The sequence below is a fragment of the Schistocerca cancellata genome, chromosome 2 (genome assembly GCF_023864275.1).
Source record: "Schistocerca cancellata isolate TAMUIC-IGC-003103 chromosome 2, iqSchCanc2.1, whole genome shotgun sequence".
Classification (NCBI taxonomy): Eukaryota; Metazoa; Arthropoda; class Insecta; order Orthoptera; family Acrididae; genus Schistocerca; species Schistocerca cancellata.
Genome location: NC_064627.1, coordinates 331,683,397 through 331,708,299, shown reverse-complemented (window position 1 = coordinate 331,708,299; position 24,903 = coordinate 331,683,397). Strand labels below are relative to the sequence as shown.

The 24,903-nt window shown below is 39.9% G+C and overlaps 1 protein-coding gene across 1 annotated transcript in view; it reads right to left on the bottom strand.

The window, feature by feature from the left end:
• Nucleotides 1-13,286: 13,286 nt before the first annotated feature.
• Nucleotides 13,287-24,903, bottom strand: part of LOC126153794 (dynein regulatory complex protein 1) — a 385,975-nt gene continuing 374,358 nt past the window's right edge. Inside the window, exon 15 of the mRNA XM_049916094.1 lies at nt 13,287-13,482. Within this exon, the coding sequence (XP_049772051.1) occupies nt 13,390-13,482 (93 nt within the window). The 3' untranslated portion in view covers nt 13,287-13,389. The remainder of the gene's footprint in view (nt 13,483-24,903) is intronic.

Here is a 24,903-nt window from a genome sequence, read left to right as displayed (position 1 = left end):
CAAGTTTTGCATTGATGGAAACAGTGCTGGAATTCTTCCTCTGTGAGTTTCTTGATGACATGTGCTGCTTTCTCTTTCACTGCTTCAGCAGAATGTAATCTTGTTTCTTTTAATGAAGATTTATCTGTGGGGAATAGATAAAAGTCACATGGACCTAGGTGACACGAATAAGGTGGATGGTCAAACAGTGGGTTACTGTACTTCGTTAGAAACCTCTTAACAGACAATGCGTTATGAGCCGATGTGTTGTCAAGATGCAGGACCTATGACTCCTTCTTCTGCACCTTGCTTTATTATTTTCTTATTGTCCCACACAATTGAGCAAGAACCTAAAGGTAGTAATACTGATTAATAGTTTGGCTTCAGGAACCCAGTAAAGATACACAATTCGATGAATATTGAAAAAAAAAAAAAAAAAAAAAAAAAAAAGAAAAAAAGAAAAAAAAGAAAAAAAATCACTGCCTTTAATCTTGATTTGCTCATTCAAGCCTTTTTTTGCTCTGAATGAAGTTGGGCCCTTCCAATGCAGGAATGGCATTTAGTTTCTAGAACTTTAGTGAAGAAACAACTTTTGACATGTTTTATCACTCTTTCCAAAAAATTAAGGATCATTTGAAATGGTATTCAAAGTGTCAGAACAAAAATTTTCATGAGCTTCTTTTTGTTTTGTCATGAGAATTTCCGGCACCAGTTTCACAAACACTTTTCTCATATTAAACTAGTTCTGTAAAATCTACTTTGCACATTACTTGTCAATTCCTATAGTTTCAGCAATTGATTGAATACTCAGCGAAAGGTCAGATCAAATCAGACCACTAGTTTTTTGCTCCTTTTTTATGTTGAAGGGTGTCATATTCAGTGTTTTCTTTTAGAGAAAGATAGATTTCTGTAGAAGTTTTTACAAGTTTATGTGAAACTTCATGACAATTCGTTGCTCTGTTATTACACTTATCATTTTGCTGGCAAATCGAAATAACAGCTCTTACACAAATGAAGGCCACAATCACACTGATTTGTCTACAGACATCAGAGATGCCGCATTTGGCTGAGATGGCTTCAACTTCACAGCTATTTATTGTTCATCTTTGACACATGTGTAATTACTCTGTGACAGCATCAGTCCTGATATTTTATAGCCACACCTTGTCTGTCCTGCAAAAAGGACAGTAAGGTAAAATTAGAGAGATTTGAGCTGACACAGAGGCTTACGAATATTCATTATTCTCATGTAACATCTGCAACAGTACCAGGAAAGGAGAGGATGTGACAGTGTACATGGAGCATCCACCGTCACAAATCATAAGGTGGCTTGTGGACTATAGATGTGAATATAGTAGATGTTTGACTCACACTGTTAACAGAAACTTGGCTAATTTCAGTTTGCCATGTTTTATATTTTTCAGTTGTCTGATTATCGTAATTCAGGGACTGAAAATTTCTGTTAGCTCAACAGCAAGTAGGAGTGTTCATTGTACAGCTGCATAAGAAGTGGTAGCAGTCACCATTGTTACAGACATATGTAAATGTTTTCTTTGCCCGTTTTTTTTTTTTTTTAAAGGATAGGAAGAAGGAATGAATATGATGAATGAATGAATCAACTTATAATTGAAACTGCATATTTAGACAATGTATCCAGCTGCCATCATTTACTGATTGAAAGCATGTTCCATGGATTCATAGAGTGATGCTTATAGATATGGAAAGTGTCAACACCATAGGGGGGGGAAAAAATTCAACTGTGAACCCATTGCAGTTGTCAATAATGTTGCCCCCATTGTGGAATTTTTGGAGAACAGAAATAAAAAAAATTACTTAATAGAAATAACAGCATCAGAATGTCAGTACTTATACTAAAATAAGTGATCCATAGATTTATTCATAAACATGAAGGTCTTACAAAAGTATAGCCCTCTGAGCACTGAGCAAAATTGTGTATACAGTTGCATCCTCCAGTCTGAGAGGAGAGAGTGTAGCTGCTTGGCACACATTTGACAGTGCCTAGATGGCAAAAGGGAAGATACCCCTTTACTCTGGCTGCAGATGAGGGTAACCTTCATGTGTCTGTCCTGAGTAATAAAAGGCATACCTTATATAGCAAATTTAGAGAAATTAGAACTTTTATTCTACTGGCTCTGCAAAGCTGAATGTATTGGCCCTGCAAAGCTGAACATTAGCTCAAAACAGATAATTCAGTGTATAACACTAATCTAATACCAAAAACTGGCACCTGATGTTTATTTAGATGTTATTAGAACTTTTTGTATTCTGTATATAAGATGGTTGGAACGTAAAAAGTGGCAACTATTTATTCACAACTGATACAAAAGAGTTACATATTTGCACCTGTTACTGTCCTTCAGAGTAGTCACCAGTGTTGTGTAGAACTCATTGCCAGTGATGTGGAAGGTGTGTTATACCATTAGCAGAGCCTGTTCTGTTGATGGAGTGAATGGAGCAGTCTACAGTCTGTTGAGTCTCTGGAACAGTTCTGAAACAAATGCCATGAAGTGGTTCCTTCATCTTTGGAATCAAGTCAAGGTCACAAGGACTTAAGTCTGGGGAGTATGGTGGATGGTATAGTACTTCCCAGTCTCATCAACTGAACAGAGCAGCCACAGCTTGCGCTGTATGTACCCACGCATTGTCATACAAAATGATGGTTGGGTTGTGCAGATAGTGTTGCTGCTTCTTTCGCAAAGCTGGTTGCAGTTAATGCTCCAAAATATGAACAGTAATACTGTGCATTGACTGTCTTCTGTGGAGGAATGTAATGTGTTAGGATAACACCACCACAGTCATACACAAGAACCACCATAACTTTAGATGGCTCCATTTGCACCATCAACAAAACAGGCTCTGCTAATGGTGTACTACGCCTTCCACATCGCTGGCAACGGGTTCTACACAATGCTGGTGACTACTCTGAAAGACAGTAACAGGTGCAAACATGTAACTCTTTTGTATTGGTCGTGCATAAATAGTTGTCACTATTTAAGTTCCAACCCTCATAATATTTGTAAAATATTGTAAATGCTACTTATAAGTTTGAAAACCACTGTAGCAAAAGAAATTAGGTCTTAATATGAGTTAATGGAGGAGCTACAACTAATGGTGCACCTCAATCTGACTCACAAAATCATCATTGAGCCATACCAAGAAATGGGATCACAGTTGCATAGGTTAAAATAGTACCAAAAACTAGCACCTGATCCTATTAATGCCCACCACATGAATGATAATGATCTACCCTTTCTTAGCATGTGAGAATGTAATAACTTTGTACTAGTTTTAAGCAAGCTGTCTCTGTATAAATTTAGTAGAAGGCGGCATTACACCTGGTGTCAAGTACAATGAAGCACAGCAGTACGAGGGGATGTGACAAATGTTGCAGGGTGTGGGACAGTCACTGCACTTAGAAAATTTTTCAGGGTCTTTGGACTTTGAAAATTTTCAGCAGCTGCTGGTCTTAAAGCACATTTCCACCAGTTGTTGGACTGAAAATCATTTGAGGTCATGGGGACTTTGATTTTTTGCATCCAATATTGGACTCTGAAATAATTTGTTGAAGTTTGGACATTGATCATTTGACATGATGCATGAAATATATCAGACTTGAATGGAAAGTAAATTGAGCAGACCATTACCACAACTCTTAGTTCACTAAGGGCTAGCCAACATCAAGATTCCAACATTGTTATAAGAAGGTAGTGGATCTACTTGGTATATTACCTTAGTACACTAATTATACCTTATACAACCATTTTGCATTAGACAAAGGTCAAGATAATCATGTCAAAGACATAAAAAAGGTAGTAGCCTCCACCTAGTAGATAATGTAATATGTAAATGGTTATGAAGTACTAACATATCAAACTCTGTCAGTTTGTAGGAACAACTGAAATTGCCATTTTCTGTTTTAATTAATGTATAATAAAAACATATTATACCGCATCACTCACTTTTGTTTATCGGCCAAAATACATACGGCCAAGTTCAGAATATTATTAACACTGCTATTATCCATCTTTATAAGCAACATATGTATTAAAGTTTACTGATATTCATAGTAATTATGCAAGTTTAAGAAAATAATGAGACCCAACACATGTAAACAAATCATCAAAATTTACTTTCTGTGTAAGATACAAAATTAACTGTAAATGTCAACTGGAATATCTGATAAAATGTCTGTCAAAAAATGGTAGAAATGGTGTGCTTCATTTTGCTACTGTGTAAATAATGAAATTTTCAAAGTCATTGTTTATTCCCCTTATCTGATGTAAAATCAAATGTTTTTTGGCTAATTTGTATGTGTGAAAGAAACAGTAATGTTTATACTGTTTCTCTGTATATGTCAAACTGACTAGAGGTAATACTTTTCAATTATAATTACTGAAAGCTGTAAAATCAACAATGGCATAATTGTTTGGAAGTGTATAAGAGGTTGTGAGTTGGAGGGTTTGACAATATCTGCTGAGCTGTTATTTGTGACGAACCACATGTGTCACTCTGAGTAATAAAATATCATTACTCTAACAATCCTGTTCCTGCAAGGAGCACCAGGACACAGAATAAGAAGAAGTTAACTATCTGTTTTACATCACTCATCTGAACTGTATAATTTCAACGAGACTTATTGGCAGCATGTTTATATTAACTCACTCCTAATAATTTTTAAAGAAGTTGCATCTCATGTAAAAGTATGATTGTAGATTGAACATATATGCATTGATTAATCTTCATACACTTTGCATCTGCAACTAGTAATATACTGCTGTGTTTTGGGGAAACAATAAGTTCAATATACATTGATTAACTTTGTAACTGAGAAACAATCCCTGTCACATCATCTTGAGATGTTTTGCTGTTCTTAGATCTGATGAACTTATTAATTTTCCAGTGGGCATATAATATAAGTAAACACTGCATCTGTGATTCCCACAGACACCTATAAACTTTATAACCAAATTCAATGTGATGTTAAGTCCCAATACGAGGAAGTAAGAACACAATTTCAGACCAAAACATTAATATTCTGCATATTAAAATAAAAGAATTAAATATATTAACAATCTGAGGTGTAGATGATATTTTGGTAATGAGAATTTCTGAACACTGCCTTAATAAGAACAAAATACATTCAGCCTCTCTACAAAATTTCTATATGGCAGTCTACTAATGTAGAGCTGGCAGTAACTACAAGGAAGTAGCAATATTTAAAAATATAGAAACTGTCAACATCCAGAGCAGTAAAACAGATTTTGAGATTGTAGTAATAAAACTTAGATTTGATTTTAGCAGCTGTATACTGAAATCCATCAGGAAATATTGAGATATTACTGAAGAAAATTGAAAGTTATGAAAGTTAAGTTCAGCAACTTATGAGGTTATAATTTGTTGTAACTTTACCATTGATTTTCTCCATAAATAAGGAGAGAGAGCCACTCTACTTCACCAAATCCAATAATCCTACTGTCATTGCAAATCTTGAATGGAGAATGACACCAACCAGTCAGACAGCCTTGGACCAAATTCTAATTGACTAACATTTTCAAGAATGTGAACTCCAAACCATGGTGCAACTCAGCATTTTTCATGTCAACGAACATTACTAGAAGGGGAGAAAGTGATAAATGACTAATAAAAATCCTAGGGCTGACAAGAGATTGAACTCAAACTTTGGATCCATAATCTAGTACTTTGACACTGAACCACTGAACAAATACAATTAAAACATGATCACAAGTCCAATTGAAACATTAAATAATCAAAAGTCCAGGTAACCTACTGTCCCCACACCCTCCACTCAACAGGTTCCATTCTCTCTGTCCTATACCTCCTCCCATTTCATGTCCCCTCAGCCTCACTGACTGCTGCTCTCTGCCAACAACCTGCCAGTCTTTTGCCCTTCACTATTCCTCTCTTTTACTCTCCCCATTTCTCCTTCCCCCCTCCCTCCCTCCCTCCCTACGAGGCTCCTGATGCTGTGCCTAGCAGCCCTATCCTGTCACCTAGCCCCACACACTCTGCCTGGCAGCACTGGCTCCTCTGTCCCCACACACAGCCTACTGCTGTTTCTGGTGGATGGGACACAGTGTATTCTGGCTGAAGCGGACAGAGTGCATATGTGTGTGTGTTTCTCTTTTCCTTTTTGAAGAAGGCTTTGGCTGGAAGTTCAGTGTGTAACAGTCTCTTCATTGTACCTCACTGCAGCTCAACATGTCATCTATACAGTGAGTAGCAATCTCACAATACTGTCAAATGAAACATCAATTTATTCAAAAACTACTTCACTAGAATAGCTTCATACTTAATATAAAGCAATATCAACACACATAAATATCCATGGCAAAAACCTGTAAATTATCAATGTTTGTTAGTAATGTTAGCAGTAAAAACCACAGAAAAAAACACAAAGAAAAACATAGTCAGCAGAAATTGATGGTATGTCAAGCATGATCCTTCAGTTCTCTCTCCAAAATATAATTTACCTTCTATGCAACTGCTCACTACAATCAGGCATCTTTCCAGAAGTATTAAAACAACAATAGTAATACCTATTTACAAGAAAAGCAAAAAAAGGTCCTATATTCTTATTTTGGAGGTTGTATCATAACATGCAGATTATAATTATGAAATACTGCATTACAATAAAGAATTTTTCTCAGATTTTATTAGCTTTTAAATTTTTTAAATTATTGCATACACGTCGTTATTCAGTAACTATGTTCATATTTGCTGTCATTATAGTTTTATTTAAGGAATAAAGTACATTAATTACACAGTAATAAGTCCTAGAAACAAAGCATTTCTGCTCTCTCTAATGTAATGTAGCACATGCACACAATTAACAGGAAAATGTGACAAAAAACATTCATAGGAATTTGGGTGGCAGTGAGTATGGATAATATTCCAGTACTGAAGCCATGAATTATATACACTTTAACTCTTTATTAACTCTTATACAAACAATGTAATCAGAACACCCTTTACAACCACCTAGCATGAGATACTAGAACAACAGTGGACAGTACAAAAAGGCAATCATTTCCAAAAAGGCATACTTGTTCATTGTGTTTTTGTGCTGTATCAGTGGTCACTGTGGATGTTGGCAGTCTGTGCTGCCACAATTTTTATATGGCATTTCAGAATTAATTCCAGCTACTGTATGCATAAAATACACTGATGGTCCATGACATTATGACCCTGTTCACCTGAGACTGAGAGCCTTCTTCCTTGTTGCATTCATGTGACACAGTAAGGAAAGAATATAAGAGAAACACAGATGAATGGGTAGTCATTATAGCAAAGACACAGACAAAAAATGCAGAATTCCACTGATATAAGTGAATTTGATAAAGGTCAAATTATTATGGCCCTGAGTCTGGGAATGAGAATCTCTGATATGGCAAAGATGGTTGGATTTGCACATATTACAGTCCTGAGCATCTGTGGAAAGTGACTGAAGGATGATGAAATAATGAGGTCACATGGTACTGGATGCCCATGTCTCATCACAAAGCTTGGAGACTGGAGAATTGTCTGTTGTGTAAAGTAGGATAGGCAGTGATCTGAAGCACATCCGATGACAGAATACAACGATGGTGCAGGCACATTTGTTTCAGAGCACACCATTCAAAGGCCATTGTTGAACATGGAACTCCACAGCACATGACCCCTAATTATTCCCATCTGATTCAATGACATTGTCAATTAAGATTGCAGTGACACAGCATCACTGAGCTTTCACCGTGGATCGACAGAAATAGGTTGCCTGGTCAAATGAATCACATTTCTTGTTACACCAGGTTGGTTGTTTTGTCCTCACACACAGTTGTCCAAGCGAGTGGCTGCTAGAAGCATGCTCTGCACCATAGATGCAGCTGGTGGAGGCAGAGTTATGTAGTGCACTTCCATGGGACCTGTGGTAGTAATCAAAGGCACCATGACAACTGTGGACTATGTGAACATTAGTGAGGACCAACTGCATTGCTTCATGCTCGATGTCTTCCCCTACAGCAAAGACATCTTTCAGCAAGATAACTGTCCATGTCACAAAGTCAGAATCATGCTGAAATGATGTGAGGAGCATGATAGTGAATTCACACTGATGTCTTGGCCACCAAATGTCCCCAATCTATATCCACTGGAACAAATATTGGGTGTCAGATGCACACACCCAAATCACTGGCCCATAATTTATGGGAATTTCCTGATCTGAGCAGTGACGTATGGTGTTGCATACCTCCAGAAACCTACCGAGCACTTGTCAAATTCATGCCAAGCAGAACTACTGCTGTATTCTGTTTGAAAGGTGTTTTTGGGTGAAAATCCACAGACCAATACTAATATAGTATACTTCTGCATCAGTACAGCAATAGTAGAAAACTATACTTACGTCAACCTTTAGTTACAAAGATCATTAATGAGCAACAATATAATGAGATATTTGGAAAATGATTATTTCTTAAATAACAGGTTTATAATATTACATAAAAACTGGAAAATTCAATTTATTTCTTAAAGAATAAATATATAATGAAAATATTTCTTTTGAAACATATGAAGTGTGCTTTTTCTTTTCAATATTTATAGTCATAAAAACTGTTTTAATCTATTCCTGAGAACAATATGGTCAAATCAACATCAAATACAAATGAAGTTTGAAAGGTGTATTACTGGCATCTTTTGAGTGATGCTACATTACCCATAAATATTTTCTGTATTGCAAACCATGAAGAAATTTCCTCAGAATTTTAGCAAACTGGTAACATACTGATCTTATGTTCTGAAGGATTACAGGCAAAATCAAAACTGACCAGACTGATTCAGGGTGTTTGCACTTCTTGTCTACTGCCTCAAACAAATGCTGGGACAATTACTTCTCCTTCCCAAATCTTTTCTTTCAAATATAAATACACAAGGATATATCTATGCATCAAAATAGAAATGCACAACAGACAACACTTATGTCAATGTAAGAAGAGATGTTCCAGAACAGACTTGAGCACACTGGCAGATAATGGGAAGGGAGGACAACTGTCTTAAGAATGTAATCAGAACCCACACTAGAAAAACAAAAGGAAGAAAACATATGGTAGATTGTAATTAAATTATTTCCAGCAAGGATGTTCAGTTTTATGTATGGTACAGTGTTTCACAATCAGAAATATTGTGAAGTAAGATCAGATGAAAACATCCACTAACATAAAAAGCTATAAAATTATATTTGACAAATGACATGGGAAATGTGCATAAGCAGTAAGAATTTTAACATCAAAAACAGTCAGGTCTTCAGCGAGAAAACAGATGTAAGGTCTAGAGGATTCTATGTAGGCATTAAATTGAAAAGCTATCCAGCATACAGTCTGGGGATGCAGCAGGACAGGATAAGAAGGAGATTAGAAACTTATTAGAAACTTAAACATGAGTGACAGGTCAACAGGTGCAACCGTATAAATTTAAAAAATCGGAAGCAGCTTGAAAGGGCAGCTCAAGGAAATGGTGGCAAATGAGAAGAAGCTGAAGAAAAAAATAAGCAACATTAAAATTTACAAAATAAAAACACATCAAAGATTGAAAATGAATTAGTGTGAAGACTTGAGAGATAGTGAGAGAATGGGAAAAGGGAAATATCTGAAAACTAAGTGGAAGCCAAAAGATGAGATTAGGAGCAGCTTGGCTGAAGAGAGAAAAAAGAAGTTTTATAACTTCCAAGTCTCTGTTGATTTTCTAATAAAACAGTATTCAGGTTTGAAATGTGAGGCTCATTGTGAGCAACAGACTACAAGTAATAACTTTCTTTGGTTGTACAAAATTAAAAAAAAAGGATAAAGTTTGCCACAACCTTGTTATTAGCAGGTGACATTAGTGGATTGTACTATAAAAACACAGGAAAGCATGTGAATTTTAAACTTTTCCTGTTGAATTGAATGTTGTATGAAATCTTGGGCTTACAGCTGATTGTCATTATCTGTGCTGCATGCGAACTAATCAAAGACTGATGAAAACTTCCTCCGTTCTGCAGTTTGTTAGCATGCTATATGTACTCTTCACATGCATTAACTTCATGGTGACAGACTGACCACAGAACCTGGCAGGCAGAGTCATTGATGGTGGAATTACAGAACACAGCTGATATTGGCCTCCTTAAAATTCACAAAGAAGGTCTATATTTATGGACAACAATAAGCAACATCAGTGTTCCTACATATAGTTTACCTAAACATTTTGCTTCCTTTCTGAGACCATTGGCAGGAAGATGCTCACATCGTACACATGACATCGTGGAATTTATCAACAGATTGGGGGCTCTCCATCTAAGCATTTTGGACCATTGCCTTTCTTAGATGTTTTGGTTACACAGAAGAATGATGGTTCCCTAGGGCATTAAGTTTCTTGTAAGCACACTCACACTTGATAATTGTAAATACAATCATCAAGTTATCATCACCTGCCACAAATCATGGGTGTGCTTAAAACACTTGCACACAGAGCTCACACAGTCACAGATCCTGATAGTTTTCATAAAGTGCTCACCCATTTAAAGATGTTGTTCAGAGGAAATGGATATTCACTCAGCGTATTAACAGGGGCTATCAGTTAATACTAAAACAAGGAAGCAAATAAAGAGGAAAGCACACTGGCAAAATCTCTAGCATTTCTTCACTTTGTTGGTAATATTTAGTTTATGACAGCAAGAATCCTGTGCAAATTTCAGGTGAAAGTAGTTTTCCACAAATCATCTAAGATTACAAACCATCTGGGATCAGTGAAGGACAATAATTTGTTATTGTTGAAAACTTGAATTTACTAAATACTTTGCCAATGTGGTATGGCCTAAAAAAGCCAGACCAAGCCAACCATGGAAGAACAGTACACTGAACATCAAAGCTGAACTCACCTTTCACAGCCAAGCACGTCTTTTAGGCACTGAATATTGTATCTACAGCAGACATTAAACAAATAATATAACAATAATGTCAAACACAGCAGCATCTTTTGTGACTCCATTACTAGAAAATCTGTGGAAAAACACATGATGCAAAATCCGATGAACTGATGTTGCAGCTACCAGTTGAATAAGGCATGGAACCCCAATATTTTCATGATTTGCTCTAATTGAAGACAACGGAGGACACTGACAGCTGTGGTGAGGGTCAATTCTAATAACAGCTGAGGTCCACAATTCCACCAGTGAGGGTGCTGTCCACCAAGTGCGTGGTCACTCTGTTGCCACGATCATAAGTTATGCATGGAATACACACAGTATGCTAATAAACTATGGAATGCGAGAAGTTTCCATCAGTATTCAGTGGCTCACATGAGGATGACTGGCAAGTGTCCAGTCAAAATATCATGCAGTGCAGTTAATGATGATAGGCTCCAAGCCTGAAATTTCTTTGAAAACAAAGAAACTTGGTTTAACTGTACTGTGGGAAACACGGTTTAATTGTACTGCACTTACATACCATAGCTATACATTAGTTTGCAACATATTACTTGCATTTTTAACGTGTTCACTACATTTAGATGCTACCCACTTTTACAATCTCTCTAGATTACAAATGCAACAATGACTAGTTATGTGGATATGAATTCTGCATAAGTGTAATGCATGTCTGGAAAGCAAATGCCTCACACAAAGATAAACACATATTTGTTAATGAAACCTACATGCTATATCACACAGGCAAACCATTGCCCTTCCACATAATTACCATTATATTTCAAGCATTTGGTAATCTGAGGTATCAACTCTGTATAATACAAGGTCATGCCCCTGTTGCTACTTTCCTTGACCATTGATATTTGGAATTCTTCACCTACTATTACACTGAAATATTATCCACTGATGTGGTCTTCAAATGGGAAAAAAATGAAGTCACATGGTGCTACGGTGGTATGGAAAGGAGGAAGGTTAGACTTTAGTGTTTCTCTGGCAGTGAGGTCATGAGAATAACTAAGGACAGGAAAGGAAATCAGTCATGTCATTATTCAAAGGAGCCATTCTGGTCTTTCCCATAAGTGATTTAGGGAAATCATGAAAAACCAAAGTGTGTATGTTTCAACAGGGATTTATGGCTCTGTCCTCTCATATACAAGTCCAGTAGTATCTTAAAACTGCACCACCTCACCTGATGCCTGGTTGATGCTATGGGAAAGATGGTTAAGAAGATACCAACAAAAAATTGTTCAGATACTGAATCATTTTTCTTGTAGCATGTGGCTGCTTACAATAAACGCATTGTCTATAATAGTCATCCTCTCCTTTTGTTTTCAATGATCTGATGAAGCCTATTCACGGTCCCAAAATACCTTATAACAGTTTTGGTTAGTCAAAATATTGATCAGACACAGTTTTTGGTAGATATCAGTGGAATTATCATATTTCGCATTAGTGACAGAGCAGATGAGGATGCACATATCATACTAGGCAAAATCTGGAACTGTCAGCTTTACGTTTAAACACAATTGTCACAAAAACACTGAAGTTACTAACTACCACTGTTGTCTGTTCTCTGTCCCAGACACATGTTCTTACAGGAGTATCAGCTTCACTATGACACATGTCTGCAGGAGTTGCAGACATTTCTCAACTTAACTTTCCAGTTGTTCCTGTGTAAATATCTGAAAATGTGTACAGAATTAGTTGGAAATGTTTGATGGCTGAGTATGTATATAGTTACCAGATCATGGATGAGCAGACAGTCCCACTCCACTTACTAAAATGTTTTAAAAATTGTGTCCCTAAAAATGCTGATATTTTTTCTTTATTTAGTGCAGTATTTAAAGGAATGTTTGTCACCCCCACCTCTACTTACTGACAAAAGCAGGAAATCATTTACTTACTAGTTTTAATGTTCTTGGCATTTTATGATGTGAATCAATATTTACTTATGGTGATATGACTTGTTGCAGCTTTTCTATGTCACTTGAAAAAAATGCTGTGATTGCACCTTACACATAGCTTTGTTTAATATATTGCCTATTCATTGTCTGCTTTAAGCTAATGTTCAGTTACTAGTAAGTTTGCTGCCAATGATATAGTAAACTTCATTACCTGTATTCACCAAGTACATAATCTCCCATCTCATGAGACTTGACTGTCACATTATTTTATCTGTCTGCTTTCCTAGTCATGTTTACTACTTCGTTCTCTTACATCTGATATAATGTGTTTAGCAGAATGAGGTACTCTTATAACCACAACTGAACTGGCCTCTCAATGGGCTGTTTATTCTCTCTGTCTGTTTTTAACTAGGTACGGATATTGATAAAGATCTCTCAATTACCAAACAATTTAAGCAAAAGTTGCCTTGTTGAGTATACAGTATTTTATGAGATTATTTTATAAAATCATTCAGAGTATTCGTGGTTTCATCTGTTTTATTCTTGAAAGTTTATTGCTTCAGTCTTCTTTATGTGATGGAACACTGGAGGTAAAATTTTCTTTGATATGGGTGTCATCCTTTCATTTCCCTGAAATTTAAAATCACAATAGTTATGCATTGATTAAATGCTGTAGACATGTGCATACTTGCTGTGAAGAACACAAGTAGAAATTAAATATGAACAAGACTTTCTCCAGCAAACATCACCTTAACAAAAAATCTGAATCATGTGGAAACAGTTTATGTGGTGCTGAGAGCCATGACGGTAATGGCATAGTTGAAGATTCCAGAATGAGATTTTCACTCTGCAGCGGAGTGTGCGCTGATATGAAACTTCCTGGCAGATTAAAACTGTGTGCCCGACCGAGACTCGAACTTGGGACCTTTGCCTTTCGCGGGCAAGTGCTCTACCATCTGAGCTACCGAAGCACGACTCACGCCCGGTACTCACAGCTTTACTTCTGCCAGTATCTCGTCTCCTACCTTCCAAACTATACAGAAGCTCTCCTGCGAACCTTGCAGAACTAGCACTCCTGAAAGAAAGGATATAGCGGAGACATGGCTTAGCCACAGCCTGGGGGATGTTTCCAGAATGAGATTTTCACTCTGCAGCGGAGTGTGCGCTGATATGAAACTTCCTGGCAGATTAAAACTGTGTGCCCGACCGAGACTCGAACTCGGGACCTTTGCCTTTCGCGGGCAAGTGCTCTACCATCTGAGCTACCGAAGCACGACTCACGCCCGGTACTCACAGCTTTACTTCTGCCAGTATCTCGTCTCCTACCTTCCAAACTTTACAGAAGCTCTCCTGCGAACCTTGCAGAACTAGCACTCCTGAAAGAAAGGATATAGGGGAGACATGGCTTAGCCACAGCCTGGGGGATGTTTCCAGAATGAGATTTTCACTCTGCAGCGGAGTGTGCGCTGATATGAAACTTCCTGGCAGATTAAAACTGTGTGCCCGACCGAGACTCGAACTCGGGACCTTTTCCTTTCGCGGGCAAGTGCTCTACCATCTGAGCTACCGAAGCACGACTCACGCCCGGTACTCACAGCTTTACTTCTGCCAGTATCTCGTCTCCTACCTTCCAAACTTTACAGAAGCTCTCCTGCGAACCTTGCAGAACTAGCACTCCTGAAAGAAAGGATATAGCGGAGACATGGCTTAGCCACAGCCTGGGGGATGCTTCCAGAATGAGATTTTCACTCTGCAGCGGAGTGTGCGCTGATATGAAACTTCCTGGCAGATTAAAACTGTGTGCCCGACCGAGACTCGAACTCGGGACCTTTGCCTTTCGCGGGCAAGTGCTCTACCATCTGAGCTACCGAAGCACGACTCACGCCCGGTACTCACAGCTTTACTTCTGCCAGTATCTCGTCTCCTACCTTCCAAACTTTACAGAAGCTCTCCTGCGAACCTTGCAGAACTAGCACTCCTGAAAGAAAGGATATAGCGGAGACATGGCTTAGCCACAGCCTGGGGGATGTTTCCAGAATGAGATTTTCACTCTGCAGCGGAGTGTGCGCTGATGTGAAACTTCCTGGCAGATTAAAACTGTGTGCCCGACCGAGACTCGAACTCGGGACCTTTGCCTTTCGCGGGCAAGTGCTCTACCATCTGAGCTACCGAAGCACGACTCACGCCCGGTACTCACAGCTTTACTTCTGCCAGTATCTCGTCTCCTACCTTCCAAACTTTACAGAAGCTCTCCTGCGAACCTTGCAGAACTAGCACTCCTGAAAGAAAGGATATAGCGGAGACATGGCTTAGCCACAGCCTGGGGGATGCTTCCAGAATGAGATTTTCACTCTGCAGCGGAGTGTGCGCTGATATGAAACTTCCTGGCAGATTAAAACTGTGTGCCCGACCGAGACTCGAACTCGGGACCTTTGCCTTTCGCGGGCAAGTGCTCTACCATCTGAGCTACCGAAGCACGACTCACGCCCGGTACTCACAGCTTTACTTCTGCCAGTATCTCGTCTCCTACCTTCCAAACTTTACAGAAGCTCTCCTGCGAACCTTGCAGAACTAGCACTCCTGAAAGAAAGGATATAGCGGAGACATGGCTTAGCCACAGCCTGGAAGGTAGGAGACGAGATACTGGCAGAAGTAAAGCTGTGAGTACCGGGCGTGAGTCGTGCTTCGGTAGCTCAGGTGGTAGAGCACTTGCCCGCGAAAGGCAAAGGTCCCGAGTTCGAGTCTCGGTTGGGCACACAGTTTTAATCTGCCAGGAAGTTTCATATCAGCGCACACTCCGTTGCAGAGTGAAAATCTCATTCTGGAAACATCCCCCAGGCTGTGGCTAAGCCATGTCTCCCCTATATCCTTTCTTTCAGGAGTGCTAGTTCTGCAAGGTTCGCAGGAGAGCTTCTGTAAAGTTTGGAAGGTAGGAGACGAGATACTGGCAGAAGTAAAGCTGTGAGTACCGGGCGTGAGTTGTGCTTCGGTAGCTCAGATGGTAGAGCACTTGCCCGCGAAAGGCAAAGGTCCCGAGTTCGAGTCTCGGTCGGGCACACAGTTTTAATCTGCCAGGAAGTTTCATATCAGCGCACACTCTGCTGCAGAGTGAAAATCTCATTCTGGAAACATCCCCCAGGCTGTGGCTAAGCCATGTCTCCGCTATATCCTTTCTTTCAGGAGTGCTAGTTCTGCAAGGTTCGCAGGAGAGCTTCTGTAAAGTTTGGAAGGTAGGAGACGAGATACTGGCAGAAGTAAAGCTGTGAGTACCGGGCGTGAGTCGTGCTTCGGTAGCTCAGATGGTAGAGCACTTGCCCGCGAAAGGCAAAGGTTCCGAGTTCGAGTCTCGGTCGGGCACACAGTTTTAATCTGCCAGGAAGTTTCATATCAGCGCACACTCCGCTGCAGAGTGAAAATCTCATTCTGGAAACATCCCCCAGGCTGTGGCTAAGCCATGTCTCCGCTATATCCTTTCTTTCAGGAGTGCTAGTTCTGCAAGGTTCGCAGGAGAGCTTCTGTAAAGTTTGGAAGGTAGGAGACGAGATACTGGCAGAAGTAAAGCTGTGAGTACCGGGCGTGAGTCGTGCTTCGGTAGCTCAGATGGTAGAGCACTTGCCCGCGAAAGGCAAAGGTCCCGAGTTCGAGTCTCGGTCGGGCACACAGTTTTAATCTGCCAGGAAGTTTCATATCAGCGCACACTCCGCTGCAGAGTGAAAATCTCATTCTGGAAACATCCCCCAGGCTGTGGCTAAGCCATGTCTCCGCTATATCCTTTCTTTCAGGAGTGCTAGTTCTGCAAGGTTCGCAGGAGAGCTTCTGTAAAGTTTGGAAGGTAGGAGACGAGATACTGGCAGAAGTAAAGCTGTGAGTACCGGGCGTGAGTCGTGCTTCGGTAGCTCAGATGGTAGAGCACTTGCCCGCGAAAGGCAAAGGTCCCGAGTTCGAGTCTCGGTCGGGCACACAGTTTTAATCTGCCAGGAAGTTTCATATCAGCGCACACTCCGCTGCAGAGTGAAAATCTCATTCTGGAAACATCCCCCAGGCTGTGGCTAAGCCACGTCTCCGCTATATCCTTTCTTTCAGGAGTGCTAGTTCTGCAAGGTTCGCAGGAGAGCTTCTGTAAAGTTTGGAAGGTAGGAGACGAGATACTGGCAGAAGTAAAGCTGTGAGTACCGGGCGTGAGTCGTGCTTCGGTAGCTCAGATGGTAGAGCACTTGCCCGCGAAAGGCAAAGGTCCCGAGTTCGAGTCTCAGTCAGGCACACAGTTTTAATCTGCCAGGAAGTTTCATAGTTGAAGATGTTCTCAAGTAGAACATGACCCAGCAGATTAACCAGACTCATATTTTCCCATTCATATTACAAGCCATTACAATCATGAAAATCCTGTTCTCCAACTTAAACTATGAACACCATCGAGAATAAATATTTAATCTTCAAGATACATGCCACCATTATTTACAAAAGGAAACTGACTGTCTCTTATTGATAGTGCAGGAAGCTGCAGCTATCCAATTATGTCGTTCAAAAGCACTCAAAAGCAAGTTGAAACTGGTGGAACATCCTCTCCCAATGTTTACACTTTAAACATGCCTCTTCAGACCTGACAGATTAGTGTGCTATGACAGGATAATTGGAAGTACACTTGTAACATGTTGCACTTGGGATACTGGAATCTTGGTCCACCGGAAAGTGTACTGAAAGCAATAACCTGAGGAGATTTTGTCAGTGTGTTCATGTTCGACATATGCAGAATGTAATGAACTGATGTTGCAAGAAATGAAAGACAAACTAAGTAATAATGTAACTGGAAGATAAAAAAATATACTCACCAAGTAGTTGCAGGAGAACACACACATTAAGAAAAAAAAGTTTTACTTTGCAAGTTTTGGAGCCAGTGGCTCCTTCTTCCAACAGATGGGCTGAAGGGGAGGGAAGAGAGGTAAAGGAAAAGGACTGGAGAAGTTTAGAAAATGGGGTAGATTTTGGAAAAGTCACCCAGAACCCCAGGTCAAGGGATACTTAACAGACAGGATGAGAAAAGTCTTTCCTTCTCATCCTGTTCTGTTAGTGACTTTTCTGAACTCTACCCCTTTTCCTAAACCTCTCCAGTCATTTTCCTTCACCCCTCTTCCTTCACCTTCAACTCTTCTGCTGGAAGAAGGAACCACTGGCCCCAAAAGGTTGCAAAGTAAAACCTCTTTTGTGTGTGTGTGTGTGTGTGTGTGTGTGTGTGTGTGTGTGTGTATTCTCCCACTGACACTTGGTGATTAGATTTTTTTTATTGATCTAATTAAATTATATTTTCAAAAATGAGTATTTTCGTTACTAAACTAAGTGGTCCATGTCAAGTGGTGTATTTTGTGTAAATATTGTATGCACATTTTTCTTAACAATCAAAAGTAGGTATACAAATTTCTAGCACAGAACTTTTAATATTTTCTGAATACAAACCTCGTAGCTGAAGGGTGAAAATATGCTGCTATGACATTTCAAAACTTTTGGCGTAGTTTCAAGTGTTACATTTCAGTGAATAATTGCATTAAAGCTGAGAAACACAGGGAGGTGTTTCAATAGTTCGTATCACACATGTTCTGTACATTTTAAGTCATTTGATTTTATGTAAGTGACACTCGAGGTCATCCGTATATTTTTATGTATAAATAGTATATTGGAAACTGTAAGAGCACATGGAATGCCATCAATTTTCCTATGCTTACCAGAATTTTATTTCGAAATCACTGAAACTGAACAGATACTTGTGGAGGGACACAATTTAATAAAATATTATTTAATTTCACGACTGTATTGGTTGATTAATATTATGCTGAACATTTCTTCAAATATTTTACAATACTATGAAAATGTTAGGTGTTATTCACCATATAGTGGAGATGCTGAGTCGCTGATAGGCACAACAAAAAAACTGTCAAACAAAGCTTTTGGCCAAACTGGCTTTCATCAGAATTAGACCACACACACACACACACACACACACACACACACACACACACATATGTACAAATGCAACTCATACACACTTGACCACAGTCTCTGACTGCCAACACCAGACTGCGAGCAGTAGCGCATGATGGGAGAAGCAAAGTTGGTGGTGGTGGTGATAAGGATAAGGCGGGGGTGGGGAGGGGGAAGGATTGCAGTGCAGGGGTGGGGGATGGTAAAGTGCTGCTTGTGGCAGCTAACAGGGCAAGGTGGAGAGAGGGTAGGGCAGCTAGGTGAAGTCAGGAGGTTAGATGGAGGGCAGGTGGGGGGAGGGTACCTGAGGAAAAAGAGAGAAGGAAAAAGACTGCGGCTGCATTGGTGCTATAGAGGGCTGTGTAGTGCTGCAATGGGAACAGGGAAGGGGATAGGCAGATAAAACCTCAACCTTCATTAGCCAATGAAGGTTGAAGCTAGGACAGTTATAGGGCATATTGCAGAGGGAATTCTAACCTGCATAATTAAAAAAAGCTGGTGTTTGTGGGAAGGACCAGATGGCAAAGGCTGTGAAGCAGTCATTGGAATGAAGGTCATGATGGGCAGCACGCTCAGCAACTGAGTGGTCCAGCTGTTTCTTGGCCATAGTCTGTTGCTGATCATTCATGCGGACAGGCTGCTTGTTGGTTGTCATGTCCACATATACTGCAGCATAGTGGTTGCAGCTCAGCTTGTAGATCACATGACTGGCTTCACAGGTAGCCCTTCCTTTGATGGGATAAATGATGCTTGTGAGCAGACTGGAGTAGATGTTGGTGGGAGGATGTATGGGAGAGGTCTTGCATCTATGTCTATTACAGGGATATGAGCCATGATGCAAGGAGCTGGGAGCAAGGGCTGTGCAGGGATGGATAAGGATATTGTGTAGGTTCAGTGGGCGGAAAAATACTGCTTTGGGAGGGGTGGGAAGGATAGTGGATAGGACATTCCTCATTTGAGGGCAGAACAAGAGGTAGTCAAAACTGTGGTGGAGAATCACTAAGCTGCAACCATTGTGCTGCATTCTTTGTGGGCATGAAAACTAACAAGCTGTTTGTCTGCATGAATGGCCACTAACAAACTGTGGCCAAGAAACATGTGGACTATCCAGTCACTGAGCACGCTAACATGGCATTTGGCATTTCAATGACTGCTTCACAGACTATGCCATTTGGATCGTTCCCACCAACACCAGGTTTTGATTACTTCTCATTGTGTCTTGAAATAAGGCATGTCCTACCCACTATCATTCCTGTTCCCCACACAGTGTTATTCCACCACCCACAGAACGTGCACAATATCTTTGTCCATCACCACACAACCCTTGCTGCCAATCCCTTGCCTAATGGCCATATCTCTGTATCAGCCCTCAATGCAAGACTTGTTCTGTACATCCTACCACCACCACCTACTCTACAAGAATCACCTACCCCATCAAAGGAAGGGCTACCTGTGAAACCAGTCATGTGATCTACAAGCTAAGCTGGAACCACTATGCTGCATTCTATGTGGGCTTAACAACCAGCGAGCTGTCTGTTCACATGAATGGTCACTGACAAACTGTGGCCAAGAAACAACTGGACCACACAGCTGCTGAGCACGCTGACATTCTTCATTTAAATGACTGCTTCATAGCCTGTGCCATCTGGATCCTTCCACCAACACCAGCTTTTCTGAATTGTGCAGGTGGGAATTCTCCCTCCAGTATATCCTATGTTCCCATAACCCTCCTGGTATCAACATTTGTTAGCCATTGTCCTTTATCCACCTATCCCCTTCCCTTTTCCTATTACAGCACTAGATAGCCCTCTATTCCACTAACACACCCACAGTCCTTTTACTTCTCTCCTTTACCCCTGAACCTGTGCCCACATCTCCTTAGCCCTCTGTTTAACCTCCCCACCTCATCCCTGTATGCTCCACAAGGAGCACTTTTTGTTTATTTGTTAGTTTGCTGTCCATATAACAATGAGTTATTGGACATTGTCATAGATTGTAGTTCACTTTTACGAAGGTTTAGTTAACACACATAAGTGCACACATTGATATAAATAGTTCAGGTCAGAAATTATCATTTTTTTAATGCAAAAACAACCTTATGCCATATACAGTGTTTTACAGAGAGACTTTACAACTTGAAATGTAAATACATACATTAGTTTAGTGTGTGCATGTCATAAGTTATCATTTTTGTGTTGCAAAAAAAACTTATGTTAGGTACACTGTTTTACAATGGGAGATTACAACTTGAAATCTTCTACTGAATAATGGCTTCTGTCTATTAAAAAATGCTTAAGTTTATTCATTAAAGTGTTTAAATTATCTGTCTTGAGGTCAGATGGAAGTCTCTTATAAAAGATGGTACTTATTGTATGTGGACTATAGTCTGCAGCCTGATTTTTACTTGCAATTCTGTGAAAATATTTCCTTCCCCGTGTATTGTACCTATGTACATAACTGTTTGTTACTATATATTCTGGATTTTGTTTCACCAACATTATTATCTGCAGGATGTATATAGAGTAGATGGCTAGTTTTTTATATTTTGTGACAATTTCTCCACAAGGTTATCTCCTGTTTACCTCAGCTATCACTCTTACAGCCTTTTTTTCTTTTTTTATATATACTGTGCTCCACCCCTTTCCCCTTATCCCCCCCCCTCCCACTGCCTTCTCCTTACATCCACCACCCAGTTTGTTCTCTCATCATGCACAGCTGCTCACAGTCTGGCCTTACAGTCTGCCCTTGGCAACCAGAGACTGTGGCCACATCTATGTGAGTTGCTTTTGCACGAGTGTGTGTGTGTGTGTGTGTGTGTGTGTGTGTGTGTGTGTGTGTGTGTGTGTGTGTGAATGTGTGTGTTTTGTAATTCTGATGGATCCCTTTTTGGTGAAAAGCTTTGTTTGACAGTCTTTTTGTTGTGCCTATCTGCAACTCAACACAGCCACTATATGGTGAGTAGCAACTGTCCTTTTCATAACATTGTCAATTTTCCATCCTGGATTCTCCATTGCTTGATCTTCAAATACTTTGTTACAGATGGTTTACAGGCTACCAGCAGTGAGCATCATCATTTTTGTTACACAGATACAGTAGACAAAGTATAATTACAATTATGCAGACTTGACTGGAGACTGATTGCTTAAGATTTTTGTTGATTACCGTTCTGAGGGCTTTTCGAGTTGTTGATGTACAGCTTCAGATTATTCATCACCTTGATGGCCACAAAGGTTGTGTGTCACATAGTAACAATCATTAACAATTTGTTTCTAGACCTGCCTGTCTTCTGTGATCTATAAGCAAGTCATTTATCAGCCCATGATGAAAATTTTCAAACCAGACAGTATAAATGATAAAGTTAACTATTTCTTAAATATATTCCCACAATGGCTACGAAATCTTTCATGATGGAGTCCTTGGATAAAACTTCTTGGTTAACAAGCTGCACCATAATATTCAATACACTGGCTGCGCATTTAGCAATGCATGGAAGGATGCACTTGTTAAAAAAAGAACACAGAGGAAGAGTTCTTATAGTTCACCATCTGATGTAAATGGTGGCACAGAAAGTGATACTGGACAGCAATATCAAACACAGCCTATGGACACAGAGATTGCCACCTCAGCATGTGCCATCTCTGTAATGTAAACCAGCCAATTAGATGCTGTCCTCTGGGCATAAAAGTGGGAGCCCTGCCGGATTCATGACAGTCAGACTTAGCTGCTGCTGATGATGATGGAAGCACTCTTCAAAAGCTTTGTATTTTATCTGAATTTGAGGCAGCAAGTTAAATGGGAACTTTTTATCCATATTCTTATAGCATTCTGAATCTTTGTTTCCTTCTACAACAGATAAATCTCAGCTGTATCACCAGACTCTATAATTTTTTTTATAGACAGCATCATCTTTAAACCAATAGACTATGACTCACAGTCATAACAACAAATGGCATCATACACGAAAAATACGACTGACCCATGTTCCAGCTGTACACCTTGTTTACTTGAAATGTGCAATAAGCAATCACATATCTGCTATTAATATTCTCTAGACCTACAACTGCTTTCACTGTATCACCAGGATACTGCACAATTTTAGCAGTGATCCCACCGTTTCCATGAGAAGCTGCATCATTCTTCGTAAGTGTAAAATTCAGAACACACCCACAAAACATGGACGGCCCTTGTTGAATCACTTGCCTTCTGACTTTACTACTAGTAGTAACTTCCTTATTATCCATGGCCTTATACACCATCAGCCGAGAATGCCTAAATCACCTCTGATAATGTGGCATCTCCATTTGCCACCCAATGCTGTTGCAAGTGCAGCTGCACAATGACTGATGCTGTCTTTCCAGATTCATTACACGTATAGCCTCACAGCAGCTTTCAGCCTTATCATCTTCCAGCCACAAGTAAAATCACATGCAACTCTAAGTAGAAATAGAGAGTCGTGCAAGTGCCACAACCAAAGTGATGTCAGCGCAGTATTGCACAATTGCAGATCAAATGCTGCAGCTCACTGAGAAAAAAAATTCAAGTTTCTGGTGATGTTACCTTCTACTATAAAAAATGAAATGAATTACCTTCCTTTCCTTATCTCCCATGAAATCAAAAAAATAAATAAATAAAGTAAAGTAAAATAAAATAAAAAAATAGAAATACATACTAAACATTGATCTTGCCAAAAGCCGAGAAGAGATTCTTCCTGGTGTTGTAGCACTCAATGGCACCTTGGGATACTCTCTCTGAGAGGCACCTCTGGGCATCTCTGTGAGCTGCAGTGCATGATGTGCACATGCGCAGTACTGTGCTGACGTCAGTTTGGATGTGACGCTCGCATGACTCTCTAGTTCTGCTTAGAGTTGCAAGCCATTTTATTTTCAATCAAGATGATAAGGCGAAAGGCCGCAGTGAGGCTATATGTGTAATGAATCTAGAAAGATGGTGTCAGTCATCATGCAGCTGTGTGTGCAACAGCACTGGATGGTGAATGGAGACACCAAGTTGTAGGAGGAGATGTAAGTGTTCTTGGCTGGTGGCGTATATTACCACTGATGATACAGAAGTTTCTACGAGTAGTAAAGTTGGAGCACAAGTGATTCAGCAAGGGCCATCCAAGTTTTGTGGATGTGTTCTGAACTTTACAGTTATGAAAAATGATGCAGCTTCTCATGGAAATGGTTGGATCATTGCTGCAATTGTGCAGTATGCTGGTGATACAGTGAAAGCAATTGCAGATCTGGAGAGTTTTAAAGCAGAGATGTGACTGCTCATTGCACATTTCAAGTAAATGAGGCGTACAACTAGAACATGGGTCAGTTGTATTTTATGTGTACAATGCCCTTTGTTGTCATGACCAGGTATCATTGTAAAATTAAGAAATTTAAATAGAATCAAATATAAAGAAAGCATAACATCTAGCACTAAAGTACAATGGGCAAGGAAGAGCCAGCTCTGTACGTAATCTGTAGCAGCACTCATTTAGAATGAAGCACTAACTGGGTATACAGTGTGAATACTGGTTTATTGCTATTAAATGAAGCAGCATGGGCATCTAACAATAACACCCCAAATCCAGACAGCTCAAACACAAAAGTCATTACCTTTTGTTCTGAGTTTATGTATTCTCTATATTGATACTGGTTCATCACTCAGTTGCATCCTGCTAGAGGGAAATTCCCGAGGATGTGTATTCCATCCAAGTATGGAGCACTAGAGAAGGCATAACAGCTGCTTTTACTGTGTGATGCAATCCTTGAGGTGGGGAGAGAGTCAGAGAGGGCAGTCAAAGCTGACTGCAGGGGTGTGGACAGTTAGTCTAGGTGGAGATGAGGTGGAAGACACTGCTTTCTGCAGTGATCGTCAGTGCAAACTGTGTCATAGTCCCGGTGGTCGTCCTCTGACCTCAAGACCCAAGTGGTTTTGATTCTGTGTATTGAAACTAGTTTGAACTTGTTTTGGAGAGGGATATCAAATGCAGGGTCATCCCTCTACAGGACCTTGTAAGGGCCGGAGTAAGGTGGCTGAAATGATGACCACATAGTGTCATCATGTAATCTCATATATGCGCACATC